We start from the raw sequence: 15424 nt of genomic DNA, 5'->3' as shown, positions 1-15424 counted from the left end.
TCTAAAATAGGATATCTTTATTGAATCAATACACACACTAATATCAGTGTCCTTAAGTATGGCAGGTGAGCTAAGGCTTGTTTTCTTATTAACCAATGCGGTACACATAAATCCATACTACTACTCCACAAAGTCCTAAGCACATCTATCGCATGAGGAAGTTGACAAAGGTGTTAACTACATCAAATATGTCACGTTTTGATGAGAATATCATACTTGCACAAAATGCCTTTAGAATGAACTCTGTCAGGGATAAGTGCATTGCAGAGGTTCTAAACTTCAGCCACAACGGAAGATATACACACTCACTGTTTTGTGCAGGTTTTTAAAAATCGTTTTGGATTTTGGCTTTGAATTGTAAGCCGGGTCCTGAGGCAGTTCATTCTCTGGGGATCACAGTGGCTTCACTTGAATGACATTAACGGACGACTCTGCAGTCTTGGAAGTCACGTCGAAGCGGTGCAAGTCATCACTGGTAATGATGAAGACGATGGAGGACGTGTTGAAGGTCACTCTCTTTTTGGGTCTGTTTCTGCTGCCGCATGAGTTGGAGACCACAATGGGTCGGATGGGACCCTGGGCCGGAGCCAGGGGGCGTTCTTTGAAACTGCGCTGGAGCCAAGACAACCTCGAACACAGCAGCTGCAGCAAACAGTGTCGGAACTGTGAGGTGAGTAAGAGAGGAGAGATTAACCTTTGGAGTCCAGGGAAGCTGCGCTTTTTGAAAAAATATTGCCAATCATTCACAACCCTTAAGTAAGATAAGAACTCATGTTTTTTCCTTTTTTTAATGCATTCTGGCCAGTAAATAAATGGGTTCAAAAGTCAGTTTTTAATAAAGTCTATGGCAGTCACGCTATTTCCCCTATAAAGCACTCTAAAAAGCCTCTAAACACCTCCATCATAGTTGTATATACACTCTGTTAGTATAGATGTAATGCAGTAACAGTCACATTCATAATAAAATTTAATTTCTATGTTTTTTTTTTGCCATTTTAACCATAGAGCAGCACAATAGTTTCAAAAACTAATTTGATTCTTCTTTCAACGACATCACTGATTATTACTCACTGCAGACTTCATGAGAGCCAACAAACATGATAAAATATTACTTACTGTACATGGTCTGCTCTCACTGGGATACCGACTGATGGGATGTTGATATAATCTAGTTTAGATAAAGAATTACCTGTCCTCAGGTTGGGTTAAAAAAGGATTGGTGCAAACCAGCGTATTTCGCTTGAATTTCTCACCATCTCCGGGTCTAAATTCTCTTAAAAACATACTTTTATTCCTTGGCTTTTAACACTAAGTGATATCCATCCTGCAATGGCGCCCCATTATACACCGGCTGTGAACCTGTTTTTATGTTTTTATGTTTTATTTATTTAGTTTTTAATCATGTTCTGTTTGTGTTGTGTTGTTTGCTCGGTCTTCCTATTATATTTTAACCTGTCCATTGTACAGCACTTTGGCTACCCCTGTGGTAAATTTTAAATGTACTTTATAAATAAAGTCGATTTGATTTGATTTGATTTGATTGAATTAGCTGTCAAAGTCGACCAACTTCTCAGTTTATCTCCACATCCTTTTACAGTCGAGGTGAGAGACATTATTTTTGATCAATAATTAATTTTCACAAGCTCAGAGGCGAGAAAGATGTCAATACAGCAGCATAAGAAAGTTGCCTCTCTGATAAATGCGCCACTAAATGTATGTTCTTAACGTTAGCGCTTATAATAACAATATCGCTAATACTTGGATATTATTCAGGTCATGAAATGTAAATGGGGTAATTTTGGCACTTTTTGGATGGCTATTGGGTTTTATGGTCAGAATAAACGCAATAGACGCAATTGGCTGCATTGTAAGCAGACTTTTATTTGCGTTTATTTACGAGTTAGAATGCATTAAAAAAGATGTGTGTTCTTGTCTCTCATAAGGATTGTGAATTATATAAAAAAATCCATTGAAAGTGCAGTTCCTCTTTAAAGGGCCACTCCAATACTGCCATTGGCACTTCCTTTCATAATAAAAGGTAAGCCCCCTACAAAGTAGACACAGTAGTGATATTAGGCTAAATATGAATTTATTAACGAGTACCCCGACTTAAAGAAGTTGAAAAACTTATTCGGGTGTTACCACTTAGTGGTCAATTGTACGGAATATGTACTGGACTGTGCAATCTACTAATAAAAGTTTCAATCAATCAAAAAAAAAGTATTTTTTTTCTAAAAAGGATTAGCACATTTTGGAACGGCCACTTTTAGCTCCAAAATGTGGGTGGGCCAACATCAGCCGGCTGACGTAATTTACAGAAGACTGGAGGATTTTATAATGCTTACTATGGACCTAATTTACTAAAGGTTTACGTGTATTAAAATACACGCAAACTTGATAGCACACGCAAAACTGATGTACTAAAAGTGTGCAAATTGTAATGTGCAGAATAAGCCGTGTAATGCATTTTGCGTCCCTGTCATCATTAATATGCAAAATTGATGCTGCTCATCAGGGAGGAGAAAATGCAAATATATTATTCGGCACGCGTAATGTGATTTTGCAACACTCTGTTTTGCAAGCAATATTTAGCGTTTTATTTAACACGTCTGAAAAGTATGTGCAAACTGACACACACTTTGTTCACGCTACAAAAAAATAATCAAGAACTGATGTGCAAAAAAAACAAAAAAAAACAGAAAACAAGCGTACTGGCTCAAGATAGTCGACAGGTAAATATATACCATTTAACTTAAATGTCCAAGTAAAACAAAGAGCACATTGAACACGGTTATAAAACAAATATGAAAAACAACAAAGCTAATTTAATATCAATTAAAATTGAAATTGAGTTATACATTTAGCATGTATTATGCTGTTACATAATTGAAAAAGCCAAAGTGTTGATAATGTCCTAGTCACTGCCAGTGTTACAGCAGTTCTCTAATAAACAAAAACAGCTGGGAGTGAGTGTTTGCTGTGGGGTCAAACTCAGATGAAAAAGCTACTGCTGATTCTGGTGTAGCAGAGCATAACGGTTTAATGTTCCATTATATATACTAACAGTCTGTATAAACTGTCAAAAATTCTAAATCGATTTTTTTTGTCCCACACATTTTACATGGCCACATTGAACACATCATGATAACGTAAATTATCGTCCATGGTCAGTATTCAATTACTCTGTAATTATTCATATTTATGTTAATAATTACTTAGTATATATAATTAATAATCACTGAGTAGAAGTTGAATGTGTCATTATACAGAAAAGTTATCCGACTATTTTTTTGGCCTTGAATGCATAACTGGCTGAGAGTGTGTGGGCCTTTTGATGCAAATGAAAGAGAGCGGCTGCTGTCAATACCACATATAATTTGTTTGTTTTGGTGTGATTACGGCAAAAAGTAATCAGCTTTGTTAGATTGAAGTTTTGTTGCTGATGTTGTTTGGGTGTGATTACACACAGTAATCAGGGTTGCTCGATAAAATGATTATTGATGCACTGCACCTCCTTTTCCTCCCTAAAACGTCTCGGCTGATGTCATTGTTTTATCTGTTGAGACCACTTGTTGAAAATGGGACAGAATAATTTATGTGTTCATTTTGTTTGGAGTTTAAGTTGGATTAGTTTTTTGTGGGCTGCATAGAGTTTCCTTTCACAGAGGACAAATGAGCAGTGCGCAATTGCGCAAGAGCGCACCTTAAAGGGAACATTAGGGCGTGGACCAAACCATTTTTTCAGAAGGTGCCTACAGGTTTATTGAAATTATGTTTTAATTCAGATTAATTTGTATAAATATATTGGTTCAGTGTATGCATAATCATTTTGTTGGGAGAACAACTTGCCAAGGCTTTGAACCTGATATTGGGGGACGGCGTGGCGCAGTGGGAGAGTAGCCGTGCGCAACCCGAGGTTCCCTGGTTCAATCCCCAACTAGTACAAACCTCGTCACGTCCGTTGTGTCCTGAGCCAGACATTTCACCCTTGCTCCTGATGGGTGCTGGTTAGCGCCTTGCATGGCAGCTCCCTCCATCAGTGTGTGAATGTGTGTGTGAATGGGTAAATGTGGAAGTAGTGTCAAAGCGCTTTGAGTACCTTGAGGATAGAAAAGCGCTATACAAATACAGCCCATTTGTTTATATTTCCATAAGATAGACTTTCCTTGGTCCATTTCTGCTCGCAAATTATTCTTGTTTACACTGATTCTTATAGGGAGCTCTGCTTCACTATACGAATGTTTTGATTGGCGAACCATGTTGTAGAACCAATTAATTTAGTAAAACCAGGTTCCACAATACTTAAACAAACAAAAACATTATTTTAGAGTGAACCGATTTGATGGAATGCTCCAAATACTTGCCCCCACACACATTGACAATTTGTAAAAGTTGATGAGTATATGATTACCAACCTTTCTGCTCATGAGTACATAGATGAGGGGGTTGTAGGCTGTGCTGGACTTGGCAAAGAATGAAGGGATGATGGCCAAAGTAGGCGAAACCATGCTCCTCCTGCCAAAGGCCTCCATCATGGACACGACAGCGTATGGTGTCCAGCACACCAGGAAGCAGGAGATCATAAGAAGAAACATTGCAGCTACCTTTTTCTCGTATCGCAAGATCTTGATTATCTGGACTGTTTGGAGATCCTGGAGGGAGCGCAGCTAAAAGGTAGCAGAAAAAAAGTAGGAGTTGGTGAATGTTCTTTTTGTGTTTGATTGACTGGTGAGTTAGTTGAGTTTTATTTCTATGACTTTCAACATTGAATTGCTCTTATTATCCAAGCTGATCTCCATTAAAACATGCAGTCATTGTATTTATGCGACTTTGCAGGTATTGGTCATTAAATACAAGTAAAATGTCTAAATTGAACAGTTACAAAAATACCAAGAGTTTAAGTAAATATTCTTGAACTTTTTCATGAGATACTCAAAATTAGCTGGCAAGACCTTTGGGATGAACACTAAATTCCCATGAACCTTCACCCAATTGGTATAAAAAAAAAAAAAATTTAATCAATGTTGCATTGTAGATTTACTGCACCTTGTCGAAAGTTCTGCAGTGACATGGAACGAAGACATTGACGTTTATAATCTTTGTTTTATTACTGCTTTTCTTCTTACCTTGAGCTTAAAGCAAGACTATTCAACTGGTCACTCGTGGGCTAAATCCTGCCACACCGGCCCCCGAGGTCAGTTAGAAATTGGGAGACATTTCTTTTTGCATCAAATTCCCCCAAAATACTAAAATGCTCTTGTTGTATACAGCCACCCCTGTTAACAAATGGTCAGATCCTTGTTTTTATGAACCTTAACATTTTAACCTTGCTATTGTGACACTTATAATTAGTCAAAATTGTTTTGTAAAATGAATGTGTAAATAGGGTATCGTAATTTAGTTCAAGGTATTTTCATATCTAAAGTCAGTTAGTGTTAGGTTCCAAGCTGAATGCCACAGACATGTTATTCCGCCACGCCAGCAGAGAGAGCACTCGTATAGGACAGGAGGGAAATAGGAGGTGCTCATTAGTGCTTCCGTGTCTCAGTCAGGCCACACCCTGCGATGAGAACGCAATCAAGCACTTCGTGTGTTCTTTTTATCCCATAAAACAGGTCGGTAAAGTGTGATGATATTAACACATTTGTCTCCAAGCAATTATAAGCGTTTCTGAATATAGAAATATCGAAGTATTTTTTTTAAATGTGTGTATTTGTGATGACATTTGTAACATTCAATAAGCGACGTCTCCCTTTGTGTGTGAGCGCGTGGTTGGGCGGGAATGGCGGCGGAAGTGGACTTGTTTAAGAAAAACTGATTGTTGAGATGTTTTATAGGTATAGTCAGGTAACAATATGTGTAATTGTAATTGATTTATAAATGACAGTGACAATATGGAAAAAAAGCATTCAAGAAAGCAGCAATATTAAAACGAGGCTCTGTCAGAATACAGTGCAAACATGTAAAATGAAGAGGTTTATTAAAGCAACAGTGCTGCTATGTGATGCATATGTCAGAACAAAAAGTGTTGGGATATGTAACGATCAATCCTCCGTGTTTTTGTGGATTTGATGTAATCGTTTAACAATGTGAATGAACAAATGTGGATTTGAAATGACATTGTCGAAACCATTTGGATGTGATTAAAAGCACAATAGAAATGTAAATGAGAGTAAAGAAATCAAGAAATGTTTAATAAAAAAGTCAGGCCACACCCTGCAATGAGAACGCAATCAAGCACTTTGTATCTTCTTTTTATCCCATAAAACAGGACACACCATTACGAACACTGGGACCAGGCTACTCAGTGCGAGGCCTGTAACACTAGCAAACATAGAACAACACAGGGGTCCAAATTGACATAACTGAGGAATTCCACAAGACATCCCTTTCGATCAGGGGTCTCAGACACGCGGCCCGCAAGACGTTTTTTTGCGGCACCCCACCTTAATATGAAAGTTTAATATGAATGCCGCATGACAGCGTTGTTATTTGGGTCCAAAATGGCTCTTTAAACGTTCTAGGTTGCCTACCCCTGCGTTAGTGGGAAAGCGGCAAATGAGTGAAAGCGACAATGACGTTGCCATGGAGACTAGGGTTTTCTTACGTGCCTGGCCGCAGTCACACCGCGACACCTGTCCGTCAGTAATAACCGTCCCGGATAACCTGGACCAATTCATACCGTTATTTACGTATCTTTATTTTGTTGTTTAATTTGCATTGCCTCACATGATGAACACTACATATATTTCTATATGACGGCGGATAAAGTTCCGGGAGCCGTCACTTTTTTGCGCTCGCTATCACGGTATTATCCGCCGACCGCCCTGTTGCTGTAGGGAGAAGAAGCAGAACGACACACATTGCGGAAATAACATTATTCTCCGTGCATCTGCTAATTACAAATATATTCCACAAACCCAAACATGTCTTTTTCAAAGCCTGCAGTGAAGAGAAACGTTAGTGATGAGCAAAGACAATTCCAGGAAAAGTGGGGGATGCAATATTTCTTTGTTGAGCACAGGGGCACCCCGACGTGTCTTATTTGCACAGAGAAAGTTGCGGTGCACAAGGAAAACAATTTGAAACGTCATTATACAACTAGACATGCTGAGGAGGGAGGTGTTTCGGGCACGTCCGACCGGTAGGAGGCAATGGGGAAGACCCAGGACATGTTGGGAAGACTATGTCCCCTGGCTGGCCTGGGAATGCCTCGGGATCCCCCGGGAAGAGCTGGACGAAGTAGTTGGGGAGAGGGGAGTCCGGGCTTCCCTGCTTAGGCTGCTGCCCCCGCGACCCGACCTCGGATAAGTGGAAGAAGATGCATAGATGGACATGCTGAGGAGTATGCAACATTTATTTTAGGAAATCTTTTCTTGCGGCCCAGCCTCACCCAGACTCTGCATCCAGTGGCCCCCAGGTGAATTGAGTTTGAGACCCCTGCGTTTAGATCCTCTCCTTTATGGCAGTCACAATTATGTAACTAAGGTGTTGCTGTAGCTCGTTTCATATACAGTAAGTATGTTTAACCTCTTTAGTTATGCTAGTAGTGTTCCTCAAAGATCCTTATTAAGTCCTCTCTTACATCATTTGGGATATTCAACTGGTAGCCCATGAGTTCAGTTAAAAAAACTTGTGACTAAAATTTTGCAGCAGATTCCTAAAAACACTAGAAGGCTGTCAAAGAGATGATCTTTGACTATTTTGTTTTTCAGAAGGTCTTTAAAACAGCACAGCTCTCCTGTAACTGACAAAATAAATAGACCAAAATAAGATGTCTACTGTAAAGGATGTTATTTCTCTAGATTACAACATAAACAATAAGACTAATACTGAAAGTAGAAGTCCAGAACCCTATTTATTAGCTTTCTGGAAATGTGGCCCCAAAACATTTTAGTTGAGTAACCCCACCTTAAAAGGGTGCCTCAGTACTGGATCTAAAAATGATGTCTGCAAGAAATATCCCCACAAAATTTTAAGGTTTCTGAAGGATGCACTGTGTTTGTGTTACTGAAAGCTTCTCCATCTGTTGTGTGATTGTCCTTGCAGCAAAAGTGCTCTCTAGGGTTTAGAGTACTCGCTGTTGAATATTTCCCAAGCCCCTTCAAAATGTGACGTGCAATAAGCGCCACTCATGCCTCAGAGGTGTTCAGGGAATAAACAGACTAACTATAACTGGCAGCAGAGAGGTGTATGAGCTCCTACTTCTACAAACACTTGTGGTAGGAGAAGTGGCAGAGCAGCCTATATTTGCACCAAGCTGCAGACAGACTGACTACAGTAACACATTTGCCCTCAGTATAATGCGTTCTGTCAGATGTGTCAAGTATTTGTGCAAAAATAATCGACATTAATGCAAAAACGTAGCATATTTTTCGGAGTATAAGTCGCCCCGGAGTATAAGTCGCACTAGCCGAAAATGCATAATAAAGAAGGAAAAAAAACCCTATATAATTTTGCATTTTTTGGGGAAATTTATTTGAGAAATCCCAACACCAAGAATAGACATATAAAAGGCAATTTAAAATAAATAAATAATAGTGAACACCAGGCTGAATAAGTGTACGTAATATGACGCGTGGCCCTGCAATGAGGTGGCGACTTGTCCAGGGTGTATCCCGCCTTCCGCCCGATTGTAGCTGAGATAGGCACCAGCACCCCCCGCAACCCCAATAGGGAATAAGCGGTAGAAAATGGTCCGAAAAATATGGTAATTGTAATCATCCCAGGTCACAAAAGTGTCCTTTTAATACCAAGTGACAGGGGAAGAAAAAGCCAGAAGCCCCAAAAGCTCATGATGATAAAATATGGAATGAAAGGCAGTGAAGGTTGCAGCTTCTTTTCAAAAAAAGAAAACTGCGTGTGTGTGTTGCAGCCAGACTGCTGCAGGATTGATCTGACATGTAATGCCACATAATATTAATTCCACTATAAATGTATCTGGCATATATGCGTGCAATTTATTTTGCACTTTGAGTACAACTCAGTTTCATTTAACCACATTTCCTTTGATCGCCGATGGAGAAAAAAAGCTATTAAATGTAATTTTAACATATTATCATAGATGGAAGAACATACTACCGGTACATACGGGATTTGATCAACTAAAGGTCTGCATGTATCAAAACACATACAGACTTGTTGGCTGATCAACTAAGCTTGTGCACTAAATAATATTAAATAATAATATTTTTGTCACGTGTTGCTGGCATCAATTTCTAAAGTTAATGATTATTTGCAAAAAAAAAAATATATATTAATCAGTTTGAACATCAAGTATGTTTTCTTTGTAGCATATTCAACTGAATTTGAGTTGAAAATGATTTGCACATCATTGTATTCCGTTTATATTTACATATAACACGATTTCCCAACTCATATGGAAACGGGGTTTGTACATATATATATATATATATATACATACATATATACACATATATATATACACATATATATCCATATATATACATATATATGCATATACATACATACATACTGTATATATGTGTGTATATATACATATACATATACATATATATATATATATATATATATATATATATATATATATATATATATATATATATATATATATATAATTACTTAGCATGCAGTCAGTTTCGGCATGTGGCCAAATTTTTTCAGTCCAACGCAGCGCCCCAGTCAAAAAGTTGGGACACCCCCGCTCTAGGTCCCTTATATGTTAGATTACACACGCACTCCGACCTACTTGTTCATAACCCAAGGAACACCTGTACTGTAAAATGGTTAAAAGAAAAACAACAAATAGTTGTGGTAGTTTAACATTTTTGCACAATGCTGTAAGTGCAATGGTCAGTCCAAGAGCAAATCTGTATAAACGTTGACAATTAATAAAAAAAAAATACAAATTTTAATGTACAGTGCTCATTCCATCCAGTCACTTGTTGTTAATTTAGAATGATCATTGTAGTCATTTTTGTGTTTATTCTAAGCAATTGTATCAGCCATTCAAAGGTTTTCGCGACTCATAATTCATACTGCAGCGTCACATGGGATAAAAAGCATCTTTGCCTGTCTCACCATTTTCACAGTGTAGAGGATATTCCCATAACAGTAGATCATGATCCCCACAGGTACGAAGAAACAAGCCAGGAGGAAGAGGAGGATAAATGAAGCATCGTTTGCGTCCTTCGATGCCCAGTCCAAGGAGCATCCCAGCTGGTGGATCTCCAGTGTGTAGCGGTTCCAGCCTAGGAGAGGAGCACCGGTCCAAACCAGGGAGTACACCCAGATGTGGGCGATGGCCCGCCATGCCCAGTGGAAATCCACCACCTGGGCGTGGACCACCCGGATGTAGCGCTCATAGGCCAAGGCTGCCAAAGTCATGATGGAAATGATGCCTGGCGGTGGGAGCAAAATAAATCATCAGACTTCTTGAAATGCTGCAGCATGTTTCATGTTTTTGGAAAGACTTGACTCCTACTCACACTTTTGACATCTGCACTGTGTTCATGTCTGTCATGGAGTAGTGTTTGCAACTGATCGTGGATTTTCGGCCAATACATACAGTACATATAGCTATCCATATACACAGACTAATACCCATTTCAAAGCTGTCATAATTCATTAATCTCCTCATTAATGAATGAAATGTTGCATCGGCACCAATAAAGCGGGCGAGTGCGTGTTCTTCATCATGTCACAACTTCCCAGATAGAGTTTCAGCATGATGGACGTGCTGAGACAGGCATTATTGCTGCAGCTCCCTGGCTTGTGCATACGCGTCAGTCAACAACCTCTACTGAGAAATACTTGGGTTGAGGTGCAAGGGTGATACGCCTTATTTGTCAACAGACAACATTGTTTTGTCACGTTGGAGGACACCTACGAAGGTTGAATGACAATGTTTATTTTGGTTCAATGCCAAGCCGTGTCAGCAATGATCTTCTGTATACACTAGACACTTCATTATGTACTAGCCGAATTTAAAAGAGACCCAATTAGGACAGGGGCTTTCTCAAACGAAATCACAATAATTATGCCATGAAAGTGACATTATCAAGAAAATAGTATATGCAGCAGTATAGGGTTTTAAATATTTTATTTTAATATTTTTTTAGCTTTGTAATTAAAGTACTAACACAAATAAACACTAGGGATGATCAGTACATGTACTGTGCATGCTTGGCTGAACATTAATTAAAATGATTGCTTGTTACTTTCAAGTTGATTATAATTTCACAGCTTTTATGCTGGTGCATTAGGAAAAACAAGGCTGCCAAGTGTTATTCAGAGGTTTTTGTAAATGTATCTCAACATCCGGTTGCTGATGTCAAGTTGTTGAATCAATACAAATATTGTATTGACCCCAAATATAAGACAGTAAATTAAAATGTTTTAAAAAGTCATAAAATAAGTAGGGAATAAAGCCGCTCGTGTTTTGAAGGTTTGGTAAAATTAGCAAACAAGGAGGATTTAATATTCTAGTTTTAAGATATTGGTTACAAAGTCCTAAAACTGTCAAGCAACTAATTCATGTGTAATAATGAATATATACATATATATTTTGTATAGCCATCTACTTATTGACTAATTAAAAACAAAAAAACCATCATACTAAGACCGGGGCATATGAAAATCGAGGTAGTACTGCCTTGATATTGGTTGTCTTTCATTTCAGTATTCCCTTATGCAGTTCTGTTCGCCCTGGCTGGTCAACACATCATAATGGGACTGTCGTGACAAATACTGTATGTGCGGTAGGTGGCGACATACAAGGGGATCACAAACTCCAGCGCACAGTGGGCGGAGGCTACTCTGTGCAGAAAGTCCACAGTCATCAGAGCTTCAACAGTCACTGATGACAAGGAAACAGAGCTCCTCAACCTACTAGTTTTGCAAAGCAGGGGACTAAAGAGACGGTTGATGGTATTTAAAAGTTTTGAAAGTCAAAAGTTTATTTAAAGGTAAAACTCCATCATAAACTAAACTGTACAGCATGGCTGAGCAAACTTTTTGCTTGCCTCAGCTATCCATATATATAACATATACACTATATATACACATGTATATACAGTATACTGTACATACATAGCACCTGGGGATAGGTTGATTGGCAACACAAAGTTGACCCTAGTGTGTGAATGTGAATGTTGTCTGTCTATCTGTGTTGGCCATGCAATGAGGTGGCGACTTGTCCAGAGTGTACACTGCCTTTTGCCCGAGTGCAGCTGGGATAAGCTCCAACACCCACGGGACCCAAGAGGGACAGGTGGTAGAAAATGGATGGATGGATGTGTGTATATATATATATATATATATATATATATATATATATATATATATATATATATATATATATATATATATATATATATATATATATATATATATATATATATATATATATATATATATATATATATATATATATATATATATATATATATATATATATATATATGGTCAGGTCGGTTGGATCTTCTACTGGTAACCTGTAATCCAGTACAACCTGTTTCAGGGTCAGAATGCCGGCGACTCAACTGGCACTCCCACCAGTCCCTGACTGCGGCTGTTGAGGTGGGTGGCTAGACACCCTGGTGGAAGCAAAAACAAGATTCGCCAAAGGTCAAAGGGCGCTCGCCCTTCGGCCATCTAGAAGGGTAGGAAGAGCTCAACATCCTTGGCCGGACGTCTTCCTAGGAGAAGGACAACTCTGACTACAAGCCTGGGTATGTAATACCCGTAGACTTGGTGTTTACACTGCACCGATGGGCAGATGAGCTGAACAAACCAGCAAACGGCCAGGGCAGAGGAGGTCTATACATATACATAGACTCAACGACCATGTGTAAAAGAGTAAACCTTCCAAAATCAGTAATGGAGCCCCAAAGGCGGATTGGTGCTTTGCAAACACTGTTTCGGCAGCTCCTGCAGCCAAGCTGCTGCCAAACGTCATGTTCAGCATTCCTTTGGATCTTATCAGCAAGGTCGAAGGGGGATCCTGATGACTGGGCAACCCAGGATCTCCATATGAAATGCCCAAGCTTACGGTCTGGAGAGGATACTCCAGCATCACTTTAACCAAGTGTGGAAACAACACAAATTCTGACAGTTAAGGGTTATAAGCCCCTATCCAATTGGCGTAGGAAAGGGGCGCCACGGGTCAGTTTCGACGGTGGAAGGGATCATCGTGTCTTATCGGTCGACTACCGTCCGCCTTAAGCCAGGCAGCCCCTGGTCAAAAAGGGGTCGTCCCGCCAACGTTTGCCTGCCTCAGTGGGTGCCTGGAGCTCAGTGTACTACAAAGGCATGAAAAGCATACGGTTAATTTTATGTACCAAACAAAAAAAGAAGAAAAGAAAGAAGAGTCCAGCTCTTCAATTAGCAAGCTGAAATGTGCGAACAATGTGCACAGGAATCTCTGATGACCTTCGTGAAGTGGACGACGCCAGAAAGACGGCCATCATAGATAACACTAGAAGACCCAGAGAGCAGCCATTTGGCTTCTTTACTTATAGAAGGTCAGCCGATCGGCTGGAAGGCCCTCCTTTTGTTATGTAAACGAGGTAATCAGGTTGCAGTCACATGAGCCATTAGGGCCACATTGGTCATTGGCATGGCAGTGCCCCTTGGGTGCGTTCTCTGAGCACATCTGAGAATTTAACTGTGAATATCTTTTGTCTTCTGCATAAAGGCGACTTGAGGAGTTGAGCAGAACCTGGCACAGCTCAAATCTATAACTGGTATTTTGAAATTAGACATATAATATCATATCTTTGACATAACATCACATTACAGTATGGGCAAACAGCAACAGTCAGTCTGGGTATCTATGAGTTGAGACCGGGAGAGACAGGAAAAGAGGAAATAGAGGGAAAGAGCAAAACAGGCAAAAACAATATACAAATTCTAAAATTAAACAAATCCGTTTCTGGTGTATCTCAGTTTGAAAAAAATGTTACATAAAATAAATCATTATCTTGTACGGATATGAACTTGATGAGCAATTCTGTAAATGACTGGTGGGGCTACCACAGATTTTGAGTGTTTTTTTTTTTTTATGTGGTTCTGTTCTTTTACTTTTCCTATGTGTCTGGTGGGGATGTTGGAAGCCCTGTGTTGAAGGGTCCTGATAACTTCTACATCCTTCTACATATATTACATTTTGATTCAGCTCATATTTTCTGCCCAGGCTGCCACCTTGGCAAACTGGTGAAACACAGACAGTCAGTTAGCAGCTCCTATCTGATTCTCCCCCTCCCCCATTTTATGTCAAGGTGTTTTGAGTGAAGTGGCTCAGAATGTCCCCTCTTGTGGTCCCCCAGTGATTGTCCCATTTATATAACAAAAGGAAGGTTCACATGGGGCCTTCCAGCCGATCGGCTGCCCTTTGGGTTTTATAGGTAGAGCAACAAATCCTGGGTCTTCTAGTGATAAGGAGCTTGCCAGGCTTGATGTCAGCATAGCTGCTCTTCAAGAAACTAGGCTGGTCTCCAGTGGATCTCTCAGAGAGGCTAATTACACCCTGCTAGCACCAACCCCCCCCCCCCCCCCCCCCCCACCTGCGTCGGTTTAGGTGGGCGGGGTTGGGGGCGCGGGCGTGTATAATATAGTCTGGAAGAGTCATGGATGCATGGGATTCTGGGTAATTGTTATGTTGCGTTTATGTTGTGTTACTGTGAGGATGTTCTCCCGAAATGTGTTTGTCATTCTTGTTTGGTGTGGGTTCACAGTGTGGCGTATATTAGTAAGAGTGTTAAAGTTGTTTATATCACAACCTTCAGTGTAACCTGTATGGCTGTTGACAATATGCCTTGCAATCGCGTACGTGTGAGGATAGAAGCAGCGACATGCATGCATCCGGCCGGCACGCAGATATCCATCCATCCATTCTTCCATCCATTTTCTACCGCTTATTCCCTTTTGGGGTCGAAGGGGGCACTGGCGCCTAACTCAGCGACAATCGGGCGTAAGGCGGGGTACACCCTGGACAAGTCGCCACCTCATCGCAGGGCTAACACAGATAGACAGACAACATTCACACTCACATTCACACACTAGGGCCAATTTAGTGTTGCCAATCAACCTATCCCCAGGTGCATGTCTTTGGAAGTGGGAAGAAGCCGGAGTACCCGGAGGGAACCCACGCATTCACGGGGAGAACATGCAAACTCCACACAGAAAGATCCCGAGCCCGGGATTGAACCCAAGACTGCAGGACCTTCGTATTGTGAGGCGGACGCACTAACCCCTCTTCCACCGTGAAGCGCACGCAGATAGCATGGTGTAAAGGCGGGCGATGACATGTTGTGGAGGACGTTAAAAGTAAAGCTATCAGGGCACGCCCTCAATATTGTAGTCCGAGGGAAAATCGGAGAATGTTAACCCCGGGTGATGTCCGAGAGTCGGAAACCCCCTGAAACAACCGGGGGTGTCGGCG

The 15424-nt window shown here is 40.3% G+C and overlaps 1 protein-coding gene and 1 long non-coding RNA gene across 2 annotated transcripts in view; one reads left to right on the top strand and one right to left on the bottom strand.

Moving 5' to 3' along the window:
- Window positions 1-15424, bottom strand: part of opn3 (opsin 3) — a 23485-nt gene continuing 8061 nt past the window's right edge. The window contains exons 2-4 of the mRNA XM_061910845.1: window positions 10063-10382; window positions 4416-4667; window positions 1-663 (exon numbers count right to left, since the gene is read on the bottom strand). Coding sequence (XP_061766829.1) covers window positions 394-663; window positions 4416-4667; window positions 10063-10382 — 842 coding nt within the window. The 3' untranslated portion in view covers window positions 1-393. The remainder of the gene's footprint in view (window positions 664-4415; window positions 4668-10062; window positions 10383-15424) is intronic.
- Window positions 5484-10422, top strand: LOC133559258 (uncharacterized). The gene is made up of 2 exons (XR_009808128.1): window positions 5484-5615; window positions 10116-10422. It is a non-coding gene; the product is annotated as an uncharacterized LOC133559258 (long non-coding RNA).

The sequence above is a fragment of the Nerophis ophidion genome, linkage group LG09 (genome assembly GCF_033978795.1).
Source record: "Nerophis ophidion isolate RoL-2023_Sa linkage group LG09, RoL_Noph_v1.0, whole genome shotgun sequence".
Classification (NCBI taxonomy): domain Eukaryota; kingdom Metazoa; phylum Chordata; class Actinopteri; order Syngnathiformes; family Syngnathidae; genus Nerophis; species Nerophis ophidion.
The sequence above is the reverse complement of the archived record's forward strand: the minus strand, read 5'-3'. Positions and strand labels throughout refer to the sequence as shown.